The sequence below is a fragment of the Poecilia mexicana genome, unplaced genomic scaffold, assembly GCF_051168715.1.
Source record: "Poecilia mexicana isolate PSO_F unplaced genomic scaffold, ASM5116871v1 scaffold_16, whole genome shotgun sequence".
Taxonomy (NCBI): domain Eukaryota; kingdom Metazoa; phylum Chordata; class Actinopteri; order Cyprinodontiformes; family Poeciliidae; genus Poecilia; species Poecilia mexicana.
This window is the reverse complement of record NW_028263385.1, coordinates 26,386,113-26,399,170: the sequence shown is the minus strand read 5'-3', so window position 1 is coordinate 26,399,170 and position 13,058 is coordinate 26,386,113. Positions and strand designations below refer to the sequence as shown.

Below are 13,058 nucleotides of genomic sequence, written 5' to 3'. Positions count from 1 at the left end.
AAAACTACAACTGTATAGAAGTTATTTAAAAAGCAAAAAGATTGTGGTTTAAGGAAATGATATTGATTTTTACACTGCCTTTTCAGTTACTCTCACTGAAAATGAAATTACACTTCATTCTCTACAAGTAGACAAAAGTTGTTTAAATGACCATTAGAACTACCTAATATGACTGTGAACATGGCTTAAAGCAGGGGTGTCCAAAGTCGGTCCTCAAGGGCCGGCATCCTGCATGTTTTAGTTTTTCTCCCTGGCTTCAAGCTAACGGCTAATTTAAGTGCTCAATTCCAGTCGTCAATAGCTAATATCCGACAACTTTTGGATATACACCTGCTTAGATACAACTCAATGAAAATGCCAAGTTTCCTAGTCAGCAGTCATTCAGCTCTGCAAAAGTTTAGTATTGAGCCATTTATGTTATTGAAGAAGGGCTCAATCTAAAAGTTACAGGATGTTAGTTTCCAAGAACTGAACCTGGATTTATAATAAATGAAGACAAGAAAAAAGTCTTTGCTTACAGAAATGTGACACAAATTCCCTTACAAACTCAGAACCATTTCTTTAAATTCACGTAACTAACTTGTATCGATAATGAATATCACAATGGCAACATTTCAAAGACACTCACATCGTCACTGCACTTCAGTTAGACGTACCTGAACCACAGGGTGTCCCCCAGACAGCGCCTTCACAGCTCCTCGGCTTCCCTCCGTCTCATAATGGGCCCTGTGGTGGGACTTTGGCTGCACCTCAATCTGCAGGTTGTACGGACCGGAGCAGGACGGCAGCTGCCAGTCAAGAGCCGGCAGTGAGGGGCTGCAAAGAACAGGACAAGTTGATTGCTCTAAGCTGAAAGTAACATAAGATTAAAATCACTGCTTTTTTTTAATTGAATTTACAGACGTGAACTTCCAGGCGCTTCACTGTTCTCTCCATGTCAGAAAAACCTGGATCTAATAATTCCAAGCTTGCTTTAAATTAGCCACAAATTGGGCCACTTTGGAGTAATCCAACTGGCTTGATCTTCCTCCGTTTCATCATGGTCCTAAATCTAACCAACAGCACTATTACACTGACATGCATAATTCTTTAGGCCAGGTTAATAATTACTTGTGTCTTTTATGTACAAAAGCAAATGAAAAGCAAATGTGGCCCAGTTTGAGAGCTGTGTGTTTTACATTATGGCATGACAGGTGGAAACAGCCGCGACGAGTTAAGAAAGTGACAGCGGGATGAAAGACCTTTCTGAGGCACGCAAACAAAACCTGGTACAGACCAACGTTTAAGCTGCTCTGTTGCAGGATTGGGAAACACTGAGATTCGACGACACAACCCCCGTCGGTTCTGAAGAGAGTGGATCAAGACGCGCGGCCCGTCTTTGGAGCGCGTGATATCTCTTTCTCCGAGCCGCAGCTGGCATCCCTCAACGTCATTGTTCTCCAGACAGAGTCGGAGATTCCCATGTGAACGACGCAGAGATATCTAAACCAAAACAAACATGTGCAAGACAATATTTCTCGGCTGGCCGGATGCCTGCTAAACGCAAACCCTTGACCCAAGGGGCGGTTCGGCTGAAACCAATCTCTGGCATCTCTGTGGAACTTGCTGGCTGTTTGTTGACCCAAGACAAACTGATTTCCCCCCGCAAGGCTTTATCTGCCCAGACGGTGCATGACATCACGTTAGCTGCGGGGAGAAAAGATGGTCTAATGGCGCGACAGGCCAGTGCAGTGAGCCAGCTGATTAACTCCCAGACTGCTTCCCCTTCAGTCGAGCCTGTCACCGTTACTTCCTGTTCCTCACTATCTTAATCAAACACTTGATTTCCAACAGGAAAGTGTGCTATTGGCTTGGAAAGACATGCCACAGAGGGGGGCTCACCTTGTGTGTTTGTTTGAACGTGTGTCTACACACCATATTTGTGTGTGAGTTGTTATAGCAACGGCTGCATACACAAGCTGAGCAGCTCCTCTGTGCGAAATATGATTTATGAAATAGCTCTGATCTTCAAAGGGAGCTTGTTTGGAAGTGAGGAGCGTGTATCTTTGATTCTTTGACTTTTCATACGGCCTTTGAAGATTAAAAACTGAAACAATCTTGTCCTCTCAGGAAAATAAGCAAAACTTAATATAGATGCATAAAGACAATACATGAGTCAGATTGAGGTGATGGATTGTGTACTCAGTACAACAGTGAGCTAAAGGCTTAAAGGTAAAGATCAGAGGCCCTTTTAAGGTAGTAGAAGTGTGTGCATCTCTGCTTCTAGCGGCAGTTTTGGGGAAAGTTGGATCTGAATGAATAATATAAGTCATCCACTGGTGGCACTTTATTTAGTAAGGAGGATTCAGCTTAACGTCTGTCATATATTATTTGTTTTACGGTAACCTTTGCAAATGTGACTCCCTGGTGCGACCCAGCTGTTTGAGACAAACTTTACAAAGAAATGCTTCCACCATGAGCTGTGGGTGGTGTGTAGATGGGGTTCTAGTCTGTGTGGGATTACAGATAATGCAATAAATATTGCATTAGACTAAGAGGGAGCTACAAATGTCCAAAATGATGTCAGAGATTGTAGTTTGCATTTACGGTTGGGACAATGAGACCTGATCATCTTGCTCACAAAAACAAAACAAGCTCAGAATCATTAACAACCATGAAATGCTCCTGCAGATCCACATGTAAGAAGTTTTAAAGCAGATCTGAACTTTACCATCTTTAGTGGGTAATGCATAGGATTTAAATTAGCCTTGTGGTGCTCACAAATACTTTACATCTTATCTTCCACAGTGTCAACTTTTCTTTTTTTCAATAGAACCTCGAATGCTGCCACATAAACTATTTCAATATGGCATCGTATTGTCGGAGTTTGTGTTGTAATCCAGGCTTATTTGTTCACTCTGTCAACAAACCAGGGGAATAATGAAAAAACTCTCTTTTTTACTCAAAACCAAAATTCTTAAGCATAGATGAAACATTAAAACGCATCCAGGGCTTATATTGATGGTTTATAAGCCCTGGATACTACCACATCATATGACACAGAATGTAGTCACACAATGACAGAAACGGAGACAGATTTCTCTTTCACAATAAATATTGCAGCGTTTTACTGCCATGAGATCTTGTCCTAATAGATCTTGTTACACCCCTAATCAGGACTAATTCATGCCATTTTGTTGCATCTTATTAAAAGCTCTCGTTAAATGAAAGTAAGCAGAAGACCTACCCAACCCACGGTCCAACACACGACTGGGCAGGTACAGGAATATTAACAGATTTGTGAAACCTCAACACACAATAAAAGGAGTGGCTTACCTGAGGTAAGGCTTGGGTTTAGACCATGAGTATGGATGCTGTGGTACATCCAGAAACCCTCCACAGTAATTCTCCTTCTTGAGGCTAAGGCGGGAAGGGTACTCCTCATGTCGAAGCTCCCCTTCTGGACCCAGGTCCTCACCTCCGGGTTCCACCTTCAGACTCATGGATGGTGAGAGGTCCAGCATGGTCTTCCGTGTCTTGATTGGGATTCCTTCTGCCATGTCAGCCATTCCGTCTGTGGTGAGAGCATTAATAGCTGCTACAATGGCAAGGTTGGTGTACTGGTTGGTGTTGGTAAGCCAGTTCTCATCTGTGACGCTGACCCTCGGGGAACCATGTGAAGAAGGGGTGGGTGATTGGTTGGGTGAGCACGATGTCTGCTGGTAAGAGGAGCCGCTGAAACTGTATTTTCTCTTGCCCATGCCACCGCTGTTGCCTCCGCCAACTCCACTGCAGGAGGGGGAATTCGGCCGGGACCCACGTGGCTGCGCTGGCCATCCCTCCTCTGCCATCGCGCCTATTTGAGGGGAGTTGGAGGGCGAATGGTGAGGAGAGGCTGCGGGACCGATGGCATGTGGACAAGACAGAAGTGAGGATGACCCTCTGGGCGAAACGCTGGGTGACTGCCAGGGAGAGTTCTGCGGGGAATTGTCGTAGTTGTAAAAGCCAGATTCGTAGGATGAGGCCTCTGAGTTACAGCTGCGAGAGGATATGCTGCTCGCGGGGCTTAGACAGCTGGGGTCACGGTACCCATCCACATTCGGCAGCGTCAGTGTGACGATAGAGTTGACGCCACGTTTGATGATGTGATCTTCTCTGCCGCTGGCTTCTACTTCATCCTCCGGGTATTGGCTATAGGCGGTGATCTCTATACGAGGGCTTTCCAGAGCCGGAGCGCCATTGGGTCTCAAGGCTTGAGGCAGGTAGTAACTTGACGCGGCATGGTTGTCATTTTGGACACTGTAGCCAGTCTGGTGGCAAGAGGAGACCGGGATGACAGGACTGGACTGCAAGGTGTGGTACTGCGTAGACAGGCATGGGTTGCCCATGCCAATTGGAAGACTGACGTTTGGTGTGTAGTTGTATGCATCTGAAAAACATAAATCAGAATTATTATTTACAACTAATTCAGTGAAAATGTTTTTTTTAAAAACTGAATTCAAGATGGCGTATCAATTCAGTATTTCCCAATTTAGATAGAGCAACAAGGCATGTCTTAAGCTTTACTGCACATGAAGCATAGTCACAATTTGCACCGCTTCTCTGTTTGTTTGATCAGTGCATCCACGGCTCTATTCGGCACACCCTGCTGTCATATGTACTCTACAAGAATTCCTCCTGCAGCTCTGATTGATGCTCCGTTTGATTGATTGCATCACTCACTGAGTGAATTAGGACCTCCCCTGTGGACAGCTGACAGCACTCTCGCATCGCTCCGAGGTTGTGATTAAGTCAAAGAGAGTTGGCTGTAGCGCTGTACACACAGATGCACAATGGTACATGCACAGTACACGCGAAACCAAGCTCACGAGAATATCGCAAGTGCAAGTCAACTACAAAGTCAGAGGAAGCACTTATATTCTAACGTATGTACCTAAACGGTATCACACCCGTCGAGGTTGGCTGCTTTGTCAAAACTCACATCTTTTTCTTTTTTTTTTGTATCTAACAGCTTTAGTGATGCTGAAGGTGGTGAGACATAACATCACTGAGTCTGAAACCTGATAAAGGGCACTTAATGTGCTGTGCTATATTTGTCAACCACAACATTATTGTGCATCACATGAAATGACAAAGCCGTCACATGCCACATAACATGTGGGCAGGGGATTTAAAATTAGTTTACGGACCTGCTTTTAGAAACCTGCATCTCCAATAAAACAGTTGACATTAATGATAGAAACAACGGACATTTAAATCAAACTTTGAGACACAGTACACCCAAAAGTTTTCAGACAATTTAATATGAATCCCCTAATAGCAATAAATTAGGAAAGGCTTTTCTGCTCCTCACTACCCACCTCTGTCTGGTTCATTCTGGGCAGCTTGACTGTCCTCAAACAAATAGCTGAAGTCAAACTCTTGCTCTTCTTGCTGGGAACTCATCTCTGCCTCTGTCATTATCCACTCTTTCAGCATGAAAGCTAGTGTGACCCAGCTCAGTCCTCTCTGATGCCTTTCTCTCCCTTTTCTGGTCTGAACAGATGATGGTCTCCCGCCCGCTCCACCCGTCGTGATACTCCTCCTTGAGTCAGGCCCGGCTGCCTTTAGCTTGCGCTGCAGCTGATTGTTTCTGCTACTCCTCTAAATGTGTGTTTGATCTGTGCACTGAGTTGCAAGCACACTTGACTTCTTCTAACACCCACTCAAAACACATTGAGGCTTTCACTTTTATACACGGCATGATGTTGAAACTCGGGTTTTCCGGGTTCACACGCGTCACTGCTGCTGAAGAAAGAAAACTTTCAGAAAGCTCTGAATTTTTTTTTTTTTTTTTGGGGTGCGGGGAGATGATTATAAGAAAGGTCAAAGCCACGCTGGAAGACAAAACAGTGCCTCCACGTTTGCTTGCGGCGTGGTCTCAAAGTGCTCTCACTGTCGCACAGATTATAACGTGTTCTCTCCGTGCACAGCAATTTTTCTCAATTACACTATCATGATCAAAACATTCTCTCACCACAACTAAACCAGTATGACTAAAGAATACTGGAGCTTATCCACAGGGATTGTGGTGGAGGCTGCGCTCAGACTGACAGGATCTCAGAAAGAGAGATACGTGGTCCCTCACAGAAATCATCTGCAGCCTCTGGAACTGAGAGCCCTGGGGCCATTTTTTGCGTGCATGGCTGGCAAAGATCTTTGGCCAAACATCGGACGGGTCTGTGTGTGTGTGTGTGTGTGTGTGTGTGTGTGTGTGTGTGTGTGTGCGTGTGTGTGTGTGTGTGTGGGTGTGTGTGTGTGTGTGTGGGTGTGTGTGGACATCTGGATTTATCTACGATAGCTTAGCGGCTCATGGCGCATAGCTGAATCTCCGTGTGGTTACGCATAGCTCCTTGTCAAGTCGGCTACCCGACATCCCACAACGTGCAGATCACAGCTCTCCGTCTTAGTTGCAAACACAGACACACGCACATGCCTGTTACCAATTATGAGGCTTAGTGCTCAGGGACTGAAATGAATAATAGGCCTGCACCCGTCTGTACAAAACCTCAAAGACTTAATGAAATTCCCAACATCCACAAAAAGCCAGTGCCATCAGCACTGAAAATTGAGACTAAACAGACTATAAAGAGCTTCAGATAAAAAAAGAAGAAAAAAAAAAATCAAAGTTTGCTGCCTTGAATGTGAATGGGATCTGATTTGTGTGCCTTCCAGCAGAAAACGGGCACCACAGAATATCGCCCATGCTCAAATGTTAGTGCATTTTATTTAACCATGACTACAGCTCGCAACTAAAAAGTAACATGAGATGGAAATTATATTACACTTACAATGTATATATGAGACATATATATGTTTTTCTGTATTGACATTAGTGTAAATTTTTATTTTTATTAAAAGATTACTGAACTTATGATGACATTCTCTACCAGCTGTGGAGGGATTGATGTACTGATGTGAAGTAATACAAAAATAATTTACAAAAAAAAAATAGTGAAAAGACATTTTTTTGTCTTGATTTTGACACAGTTTGAAGGTGGTTCTATAGTGTAGAAAGCTGAAAAATATAGAATTTCAATGAGAGAAAAGTAAACAAACATTTTACACATTAAGGGAGTTTCGCTTTACAGGTTAAGAAAAACTATTATCTCTTAACCTGATTTAGTCCCTTTTCTGATCCACCACCCCCCACACCCTGACTGCAGGGATGAAAAGCAGCTGCTTAGTTTGCTTGTGTCTTGGGCCGGCTATGTCTCTCCCTCTCTCAAGCTCATATTTTAAAAAGGCAAACCACTACCTCAACTTCTGCACAGAAGCCTAAAAAGAATCAGAATCTCCAACAACCCCTGGGATGAAGAAGCTCTCCGTTTGTTCCCTCCTCACCCCTACATCTAACATGACACTTTCATAGCAGTCAGGGCTTAGGAATCCCATCATCCTTAAGAAGAGGTGCACCTGCAAACACGGCTGGTAATGGTGTGCATGTAATGCATTTGAATAAGATTGTGTTTTGGCAGAGTTCAGCCAAAACAATGTGTTGTGGAACTGACACAGAGATTTTAAAGAGATGTTTTTTTTTTTTTTCAGTCAATAAAAGCTGGAGAAATAAGCGTTTTGTTTTGTTTTTCCATTAAGAGAATACTCTATATCAATGCATTTTATATTCAAATCAAACATGGGGGGAGGGGGGGAGAATTATGAATGTAAATGTTACCTTCCTCTGCAGACTTCATATCGGCGGCGGCGGTAGATTTGAGACGCTGGAGTCCCCGCTCCTGACCGGCTGCTGCTGCTGCTGCTAGCGCTGCTGCTCCGAAGTTGAACTTGGCTTTGACGCTCAGGCTGGAGGTATCCTGCATTCAACAAGCGATGCGCAACTTTCGTCCGGCTGCGCTCAACGTGCACCAACGTCTTCGCCGACGGTACTATTCAAGAGCGGCAACACTGCTTTACTTCACACGCCGTAAGGCATAATTCGCTTCGGAATCTTTAAAACAGAAGAGTGAACTTTTCTTCTGAGCACGAGCGAGAGGAGTAAGCCGTGTCGGAGAGGGGAAGCAGGAGAGGGGGGAGGAAGAGTGGCAGCGTTTGGACCGGGTTGAGGTGAGTTTTGGACCGCTTCTGAGCGGTGAAGGTTCTTTGAGAAGTCTCCACAGTTGGATGACGCAGCTCGGTTTGTCAGAGGAGCCGGCTCCGGTGCTTTTAAAGCTGGAAAACACCCTCCGTCCGTGCGCCGCCCATTCCACAGGATGACGCGGCCGGCTTCTGCAACCTCCTGGAGCGGCTGATGATGTCTTCCACCCAGGGAACCCTCCGGGGGAGGTGGAGGGAATGGTGTTTGTGCGCGCGCGCACGTGTGCGCGTGGGCGTTTGGGAGAGAGAGAGAGAGAGAGAAAGTTACACCGACGTCTTCCATATCAACAAATGATCAGTCCACATTATTCTGTTGATAATATTGCCCCCCTCAGTGTAAAGTGAGCTTTCCATATGAGTAAACAATCCCAAATAAATACTTTTTTTTAAAGTTTGACGGTTTCTCTTTTTTTCTTTTTTTTTTTTCTCCAAAATGCAAAAATAGGATTTTTCTCAGTTCTGAAGATGTCCATCATCTTAATCACCAGGAAATTGAGAAACTGACGCCAACATCAAAGTTCAAATCTCATTCTTTACCACATACCAGACTGACAAAGTATGGGATTTCACTTAGCTACTTTCACTAGTCTGGAAAAGTATGGAAAAGAAGGCAGAGTATGAGAAAATATTTGTTTTTCTGAGATGTATTCCCTGTTCAATTCTCTCCTTTCTCCTTTATTTTTTTCTCTTCCTTCCTTCTTCCATTCCTTTCTGACTTTTTTTGTTTTTACCCTTCTTTCTTCCTCCTTTTTTATATTGATTAAAAAACAAATTTAGTACAAAAAACCTGTATGTAAATCTTGTCATAACTCAGATCATCCAAGTATTTTTTTCAAATATAAATGTCATTGTGGTTGGTGATCCTGTGGACAGGCGGGACCTCTTACAGTGAGTCTGGAGAAGCCTCTGACAGAAGACTGATTCTCATGATTGACATGCCATGCCATCAACTCGGCAGCAGAGATGATATTCCCAAGAAACACGTCATGAGTGACACCGTCAGTTGTTGGCCAGCAGTGATATTCCACCTCATTTGCTTTTTTTTCATCTTTAACTCTCTGTCTGGCCGGATGGCTAGACTGCTGGGCAGAGAGATGTTGGAGGAGGGGATTTGATGCTTGCCCATTATGATTGAAGAAAGACATGTTTTGAAAATGTTCCTTCTGTCTTTGCTCTTTATCCTGCTCTGCATCCAAGCATCCTTCTTTTTAACAATTGATTATTACTAAGTTATTTTTTGCATCCCCTTGCTACCTCTGTTTTGTGCTACATCTTTTCTTTCTACGTTTCTTTTTTTCCCCTTTTTTCTCTCTTCATTTCATTGGTTTATTGCTTAATCCCTTCTTTCTATTTTCCTTTGTTGCTTCCTTCATCTGGTTTTTGCCGGTCTTGTATTTGAACTCAGATTTTATCCTGGAAAAGTGCGAACTTTGGACATGATCTGCACACCGCGTAAACAGAAAAAAAAAAAGTGGATTTTGTGGTAAAACTCTGTCAGCTGTTGTAAGAATTTCACTGTAAAATTATGAGGAAAACATTGTTTGTCTTTCATTGGTTAGACGGCACTGTTGTTATTGACTTTATAGTTAAAAATGAAAATGTTTTAACAAAAGGAGGATAGAAGTGTTTTTCCTAAAACAAACTTAAAAATAATCTGCAAAATGAACATACAAATGTAAAATGTACAAATGATAATTTTCACCGATTAGTTCCACATCAGATTAGCAGGTTGAAATTGTTTTCTAGTTTTACAGATTTTTCCAGCAGCAATTTTACTGTTGGCAATCGCTGTTATATATACGGATATTTTTACAGTATAAAACTTTAAAATATGAATTTATTTCAGGTTATTTCACACATCGTAGTGGAGACAAACTTGTTCGGCCCTGCTTTAAACCCCAACTGATGTAAATTATCTTTCTTTAAGAGATTTTCCTACGCTAGCAGTTTTGCTAAAATATGAATGGACGCTAAATAGATTGTAGCAAGCCGTAAGTCTCCCCAGATGTTATTGCGTACACCTGTCTCAATGGTATCTTACACACACAAAGCCACCCGTCCGTCCCATTGAATCCCTCAGTCTTATCTCAGAAGCTGGCTTTTATGCCTTGTGTTGATAACAGCCTTGATGGTCTGGTTCTCTTGTTTGGCCTGTTTGAAGCTCATCTGGTTTTTCTTACAGAGAACTGAAATATTGACTCATTCTGCCACAGAAAACTTTTCCGTCGTAATTCTATCTTGTTCTGCTCATGCCAAGAGAACACAGTGAAAGAGATAATATATTCCATTGTCCGGATTCATTTTGGACTTCTGGGTGTAGAGGTGAGCTGCAGCGTTAATTGACGATGACTCTTTTCCCAAATACAAGTAATACACAATGTGGATGTGGAAGGAAAAAGACTCAAAGCCAGGGCAATGTGTGGTGTGATGGTAGAGCCTGTACTCCATGTAACCAAGGCTAGTATTTCTCTACACAACCATGCAGGGTTTGACTCCAACATATACACCTTTGTTACATATCTTCTCCTTTCTTTTATGATTATTGTTAAGAACATGATATAAGCTCCACAGAATCTTCTTGAAACGCACAAAATCAAAGTTCTTTAAAATGTTACATTGGTAAATTTGAGACATTGAGTTCTGGCTTCTGCTAAGCTATACGTCACCTTTAAAAGATGGTGAGTTATAGCTGTACATCTCAGAAGCCGAGATGAACAGCTGCTATTTACCTTGTTAAGTAGCTAATATGTAACTTTAATGTTGCACCATAAGTCTGGAACAAATTTCCAGAAAACTGCAACACAGCTGAAACACAGAGTTCCTTTAAATCAAGGCTAATATCCTCACCTGTTTAGAGTTGCTTTCGACCCATTATCACTGGAAGGTTGCCCAACATGTTTGATGTTTATAGGCAATTTTGATGATGATACTTTACAAAATATAATGTTTGTCACTGGTTTCACAACTGGTGACTGTATGATGTGTAATGGTTTTTTTTATGTTCTATTGATGTAAAGGACTTTGAACTGCCTTTGTGGTGAAATGTCCTAAACAAATAAACTTGATTGAAACTTGATTGATTATAATACATAACTATCTATAGCTAAGTCAGGGTGCTCCATATATTTTTTGTGAACATAAATATTGTAACTTGGAAACATCACATATGTTCCACTGCTGCAAAACTTACATAAGTGCTACACCAATGTCAAAGCAATCACTCAATAATAATTCAGGTTAAACTATGCAGATGCTCTTTCTACACCGATGAAAGATTCAGTCACATCTGTTTGCTGAATGCATGGAATGGTTGCAACAGTTTTCTGTTGCAACCAACAGAATAAGAAGCTGTTCCTAGCTTCTTATTATATTAGCAAATAAGGGTGTTTTCACACCTGATAGTCCAGTAGATCCGTTCGATTGGGTTCAAAATTGCAACATTTGTTACATTTTTAACTGGTGCCATTCTCGTTGCCACGGCACTGTGGCAAATGATCCAAGCTATATGAAAAACCTGTACCCCCGCTCGCACACCTGTGGTGGCGCTGCACCAAGAACTGTTGAAGGAAACAACAAAAAAATCTCAGGAGACATGAGCACAACTTCCTTCTTCACAAAATGTAAACAAAACCTGGAGCAGCGTCAGATTTTAGCGTCTGCATGATTTCTCTTTTGTTTTTGATAAAGTCTATGTCCATTGACTTACACGTTTGTTTTGACTGTATTTACACAGAATGCCATGCGCTATGGTCTACTTCCTGCTTTTGGAGAGGTTTCCAGTCTGCTTTCATCCACATGCTTTCGAACTGCACCAGAGTTCACTTTAATTGAACCAAGACCTAGGTTTTTAGGAGGACCAGAGTTGGCTTTTTTCATCTGCATCAGAGTTCGATTGCTCATTCATGCCTCCTTCCCCCCAAAAAACTGACTTTGTAGACAAATGATCTAAAGTTTGATTAAAGCGGACTAAACAGGGTTGGTGTGAATGCTCCCATCTCAGGAACTTTCTTCCTGAGGTGATTGTCTGATTATCAAGTCGTGAAGAAAAACAAGATGGCGACACTCCCTTAAACGTAACTTACTATGCAGTAGCAATTCATCAACAATGTGCCAGGGTGTGATGGTTCATAAATTGCTGTTCATTTCTCCAAGTTTTGACTTTGTACAAAGTGTCTGTAGCAAGAAGAGAAGCAACATCTAAAAATGAAAGGTACAGTGTTGGTGGATGTTAGTTTAATAGCCCAGCTTACCATCTTCACCTGTCAACTGATCTGAAAAGTTGCTGCGAATCAGAACATCCAAAATACCTGAGCGTTAAAAAATAAAATTAACACTGTCAGCTTGCACTGACAAATTTCAAATGGGTACAGTTCAATGTCATTGTAATAATCCAAGCACATGTTTTTATGTATGAAAATTATTTTAAAAACCGTAATGTCATCACATCATTTGTTCCAATCATCATAATTAACGATGGCTTTGACAAGCTACAATCACATTTACTTTTAATGTCTTCCAGGTCCCTTGAAAAAAAAAAAATAAAAATGGAGTTGCTTGTGTCTGAAATGTTTCTGGCAAGCCCGAGGATGATCACACATAATCAGAAACAGATTGACTTCTGGGGGAAGGCAGGCGAGGCGAGGCAGAGCTGTGGGGCAACGCTGCCTGCACCAGAAGAAAGTAATGGGACGCGGTGTTTTCTTTGCCTACAGAAGCTCTTTGGCGTCAGCTGCGGCTTGGCCAACGAGCGTCTGTGAGCTCAAAGATAAAAAAAGCAGGATCACGTAGTTTGGGAGATGAATTATCCTAAAACTTAGCGGTGGGAGAAAAGTAGCCGATGGGCACCAGCCAACCGGCGCAACTCGCTGAACAACTTTAAGCTTCTCATGATGGATTCTGTAATGCTGAGGGAAGCAACAGTAGCTAACGTTGTGTCAACAGTTGCC

General features: G+C 42.4%; 1 protein-coding gene across 2 annotated transcripts in view; it reads right to left on the bottom strand.

Moving 5' to 3' along the window:
- Positions 1-9,678, bottom strand: part of LOC106923441 (nuclear factor of activated T-cells, cytoplasmic 1-like) — a 71,821-nt gene extending 62,143 nt beyond the window's left edge. Inside the window, exons 1-3 of one of the 2 annotated variants that reach the window (XM_088013758.1) lie at positions 7,694-9,678; positions 3,316-4,408; positions 657-816 (exon numbers count right to left, since the gene is read on the bottom strand). In XM_088013758.1, the coding sequence (XP_087869884.1) occupies positions 657-816; positions 3,316-4,408; positions 7,694-7,838 (1,398 nt within the window). In that variant the 5' untranslated portion in view covers positions 7,839-9,678. The remainder of the gene's footprint in view (positions 1-656; positions 817-3,315; positions 4,409-7,693) is intronic. The other variant, XM_014996454.2, reaches the window with a different exon arrangement.
- Positions 9,679-13,058: the final 3,380 nt, after the last annotated feature.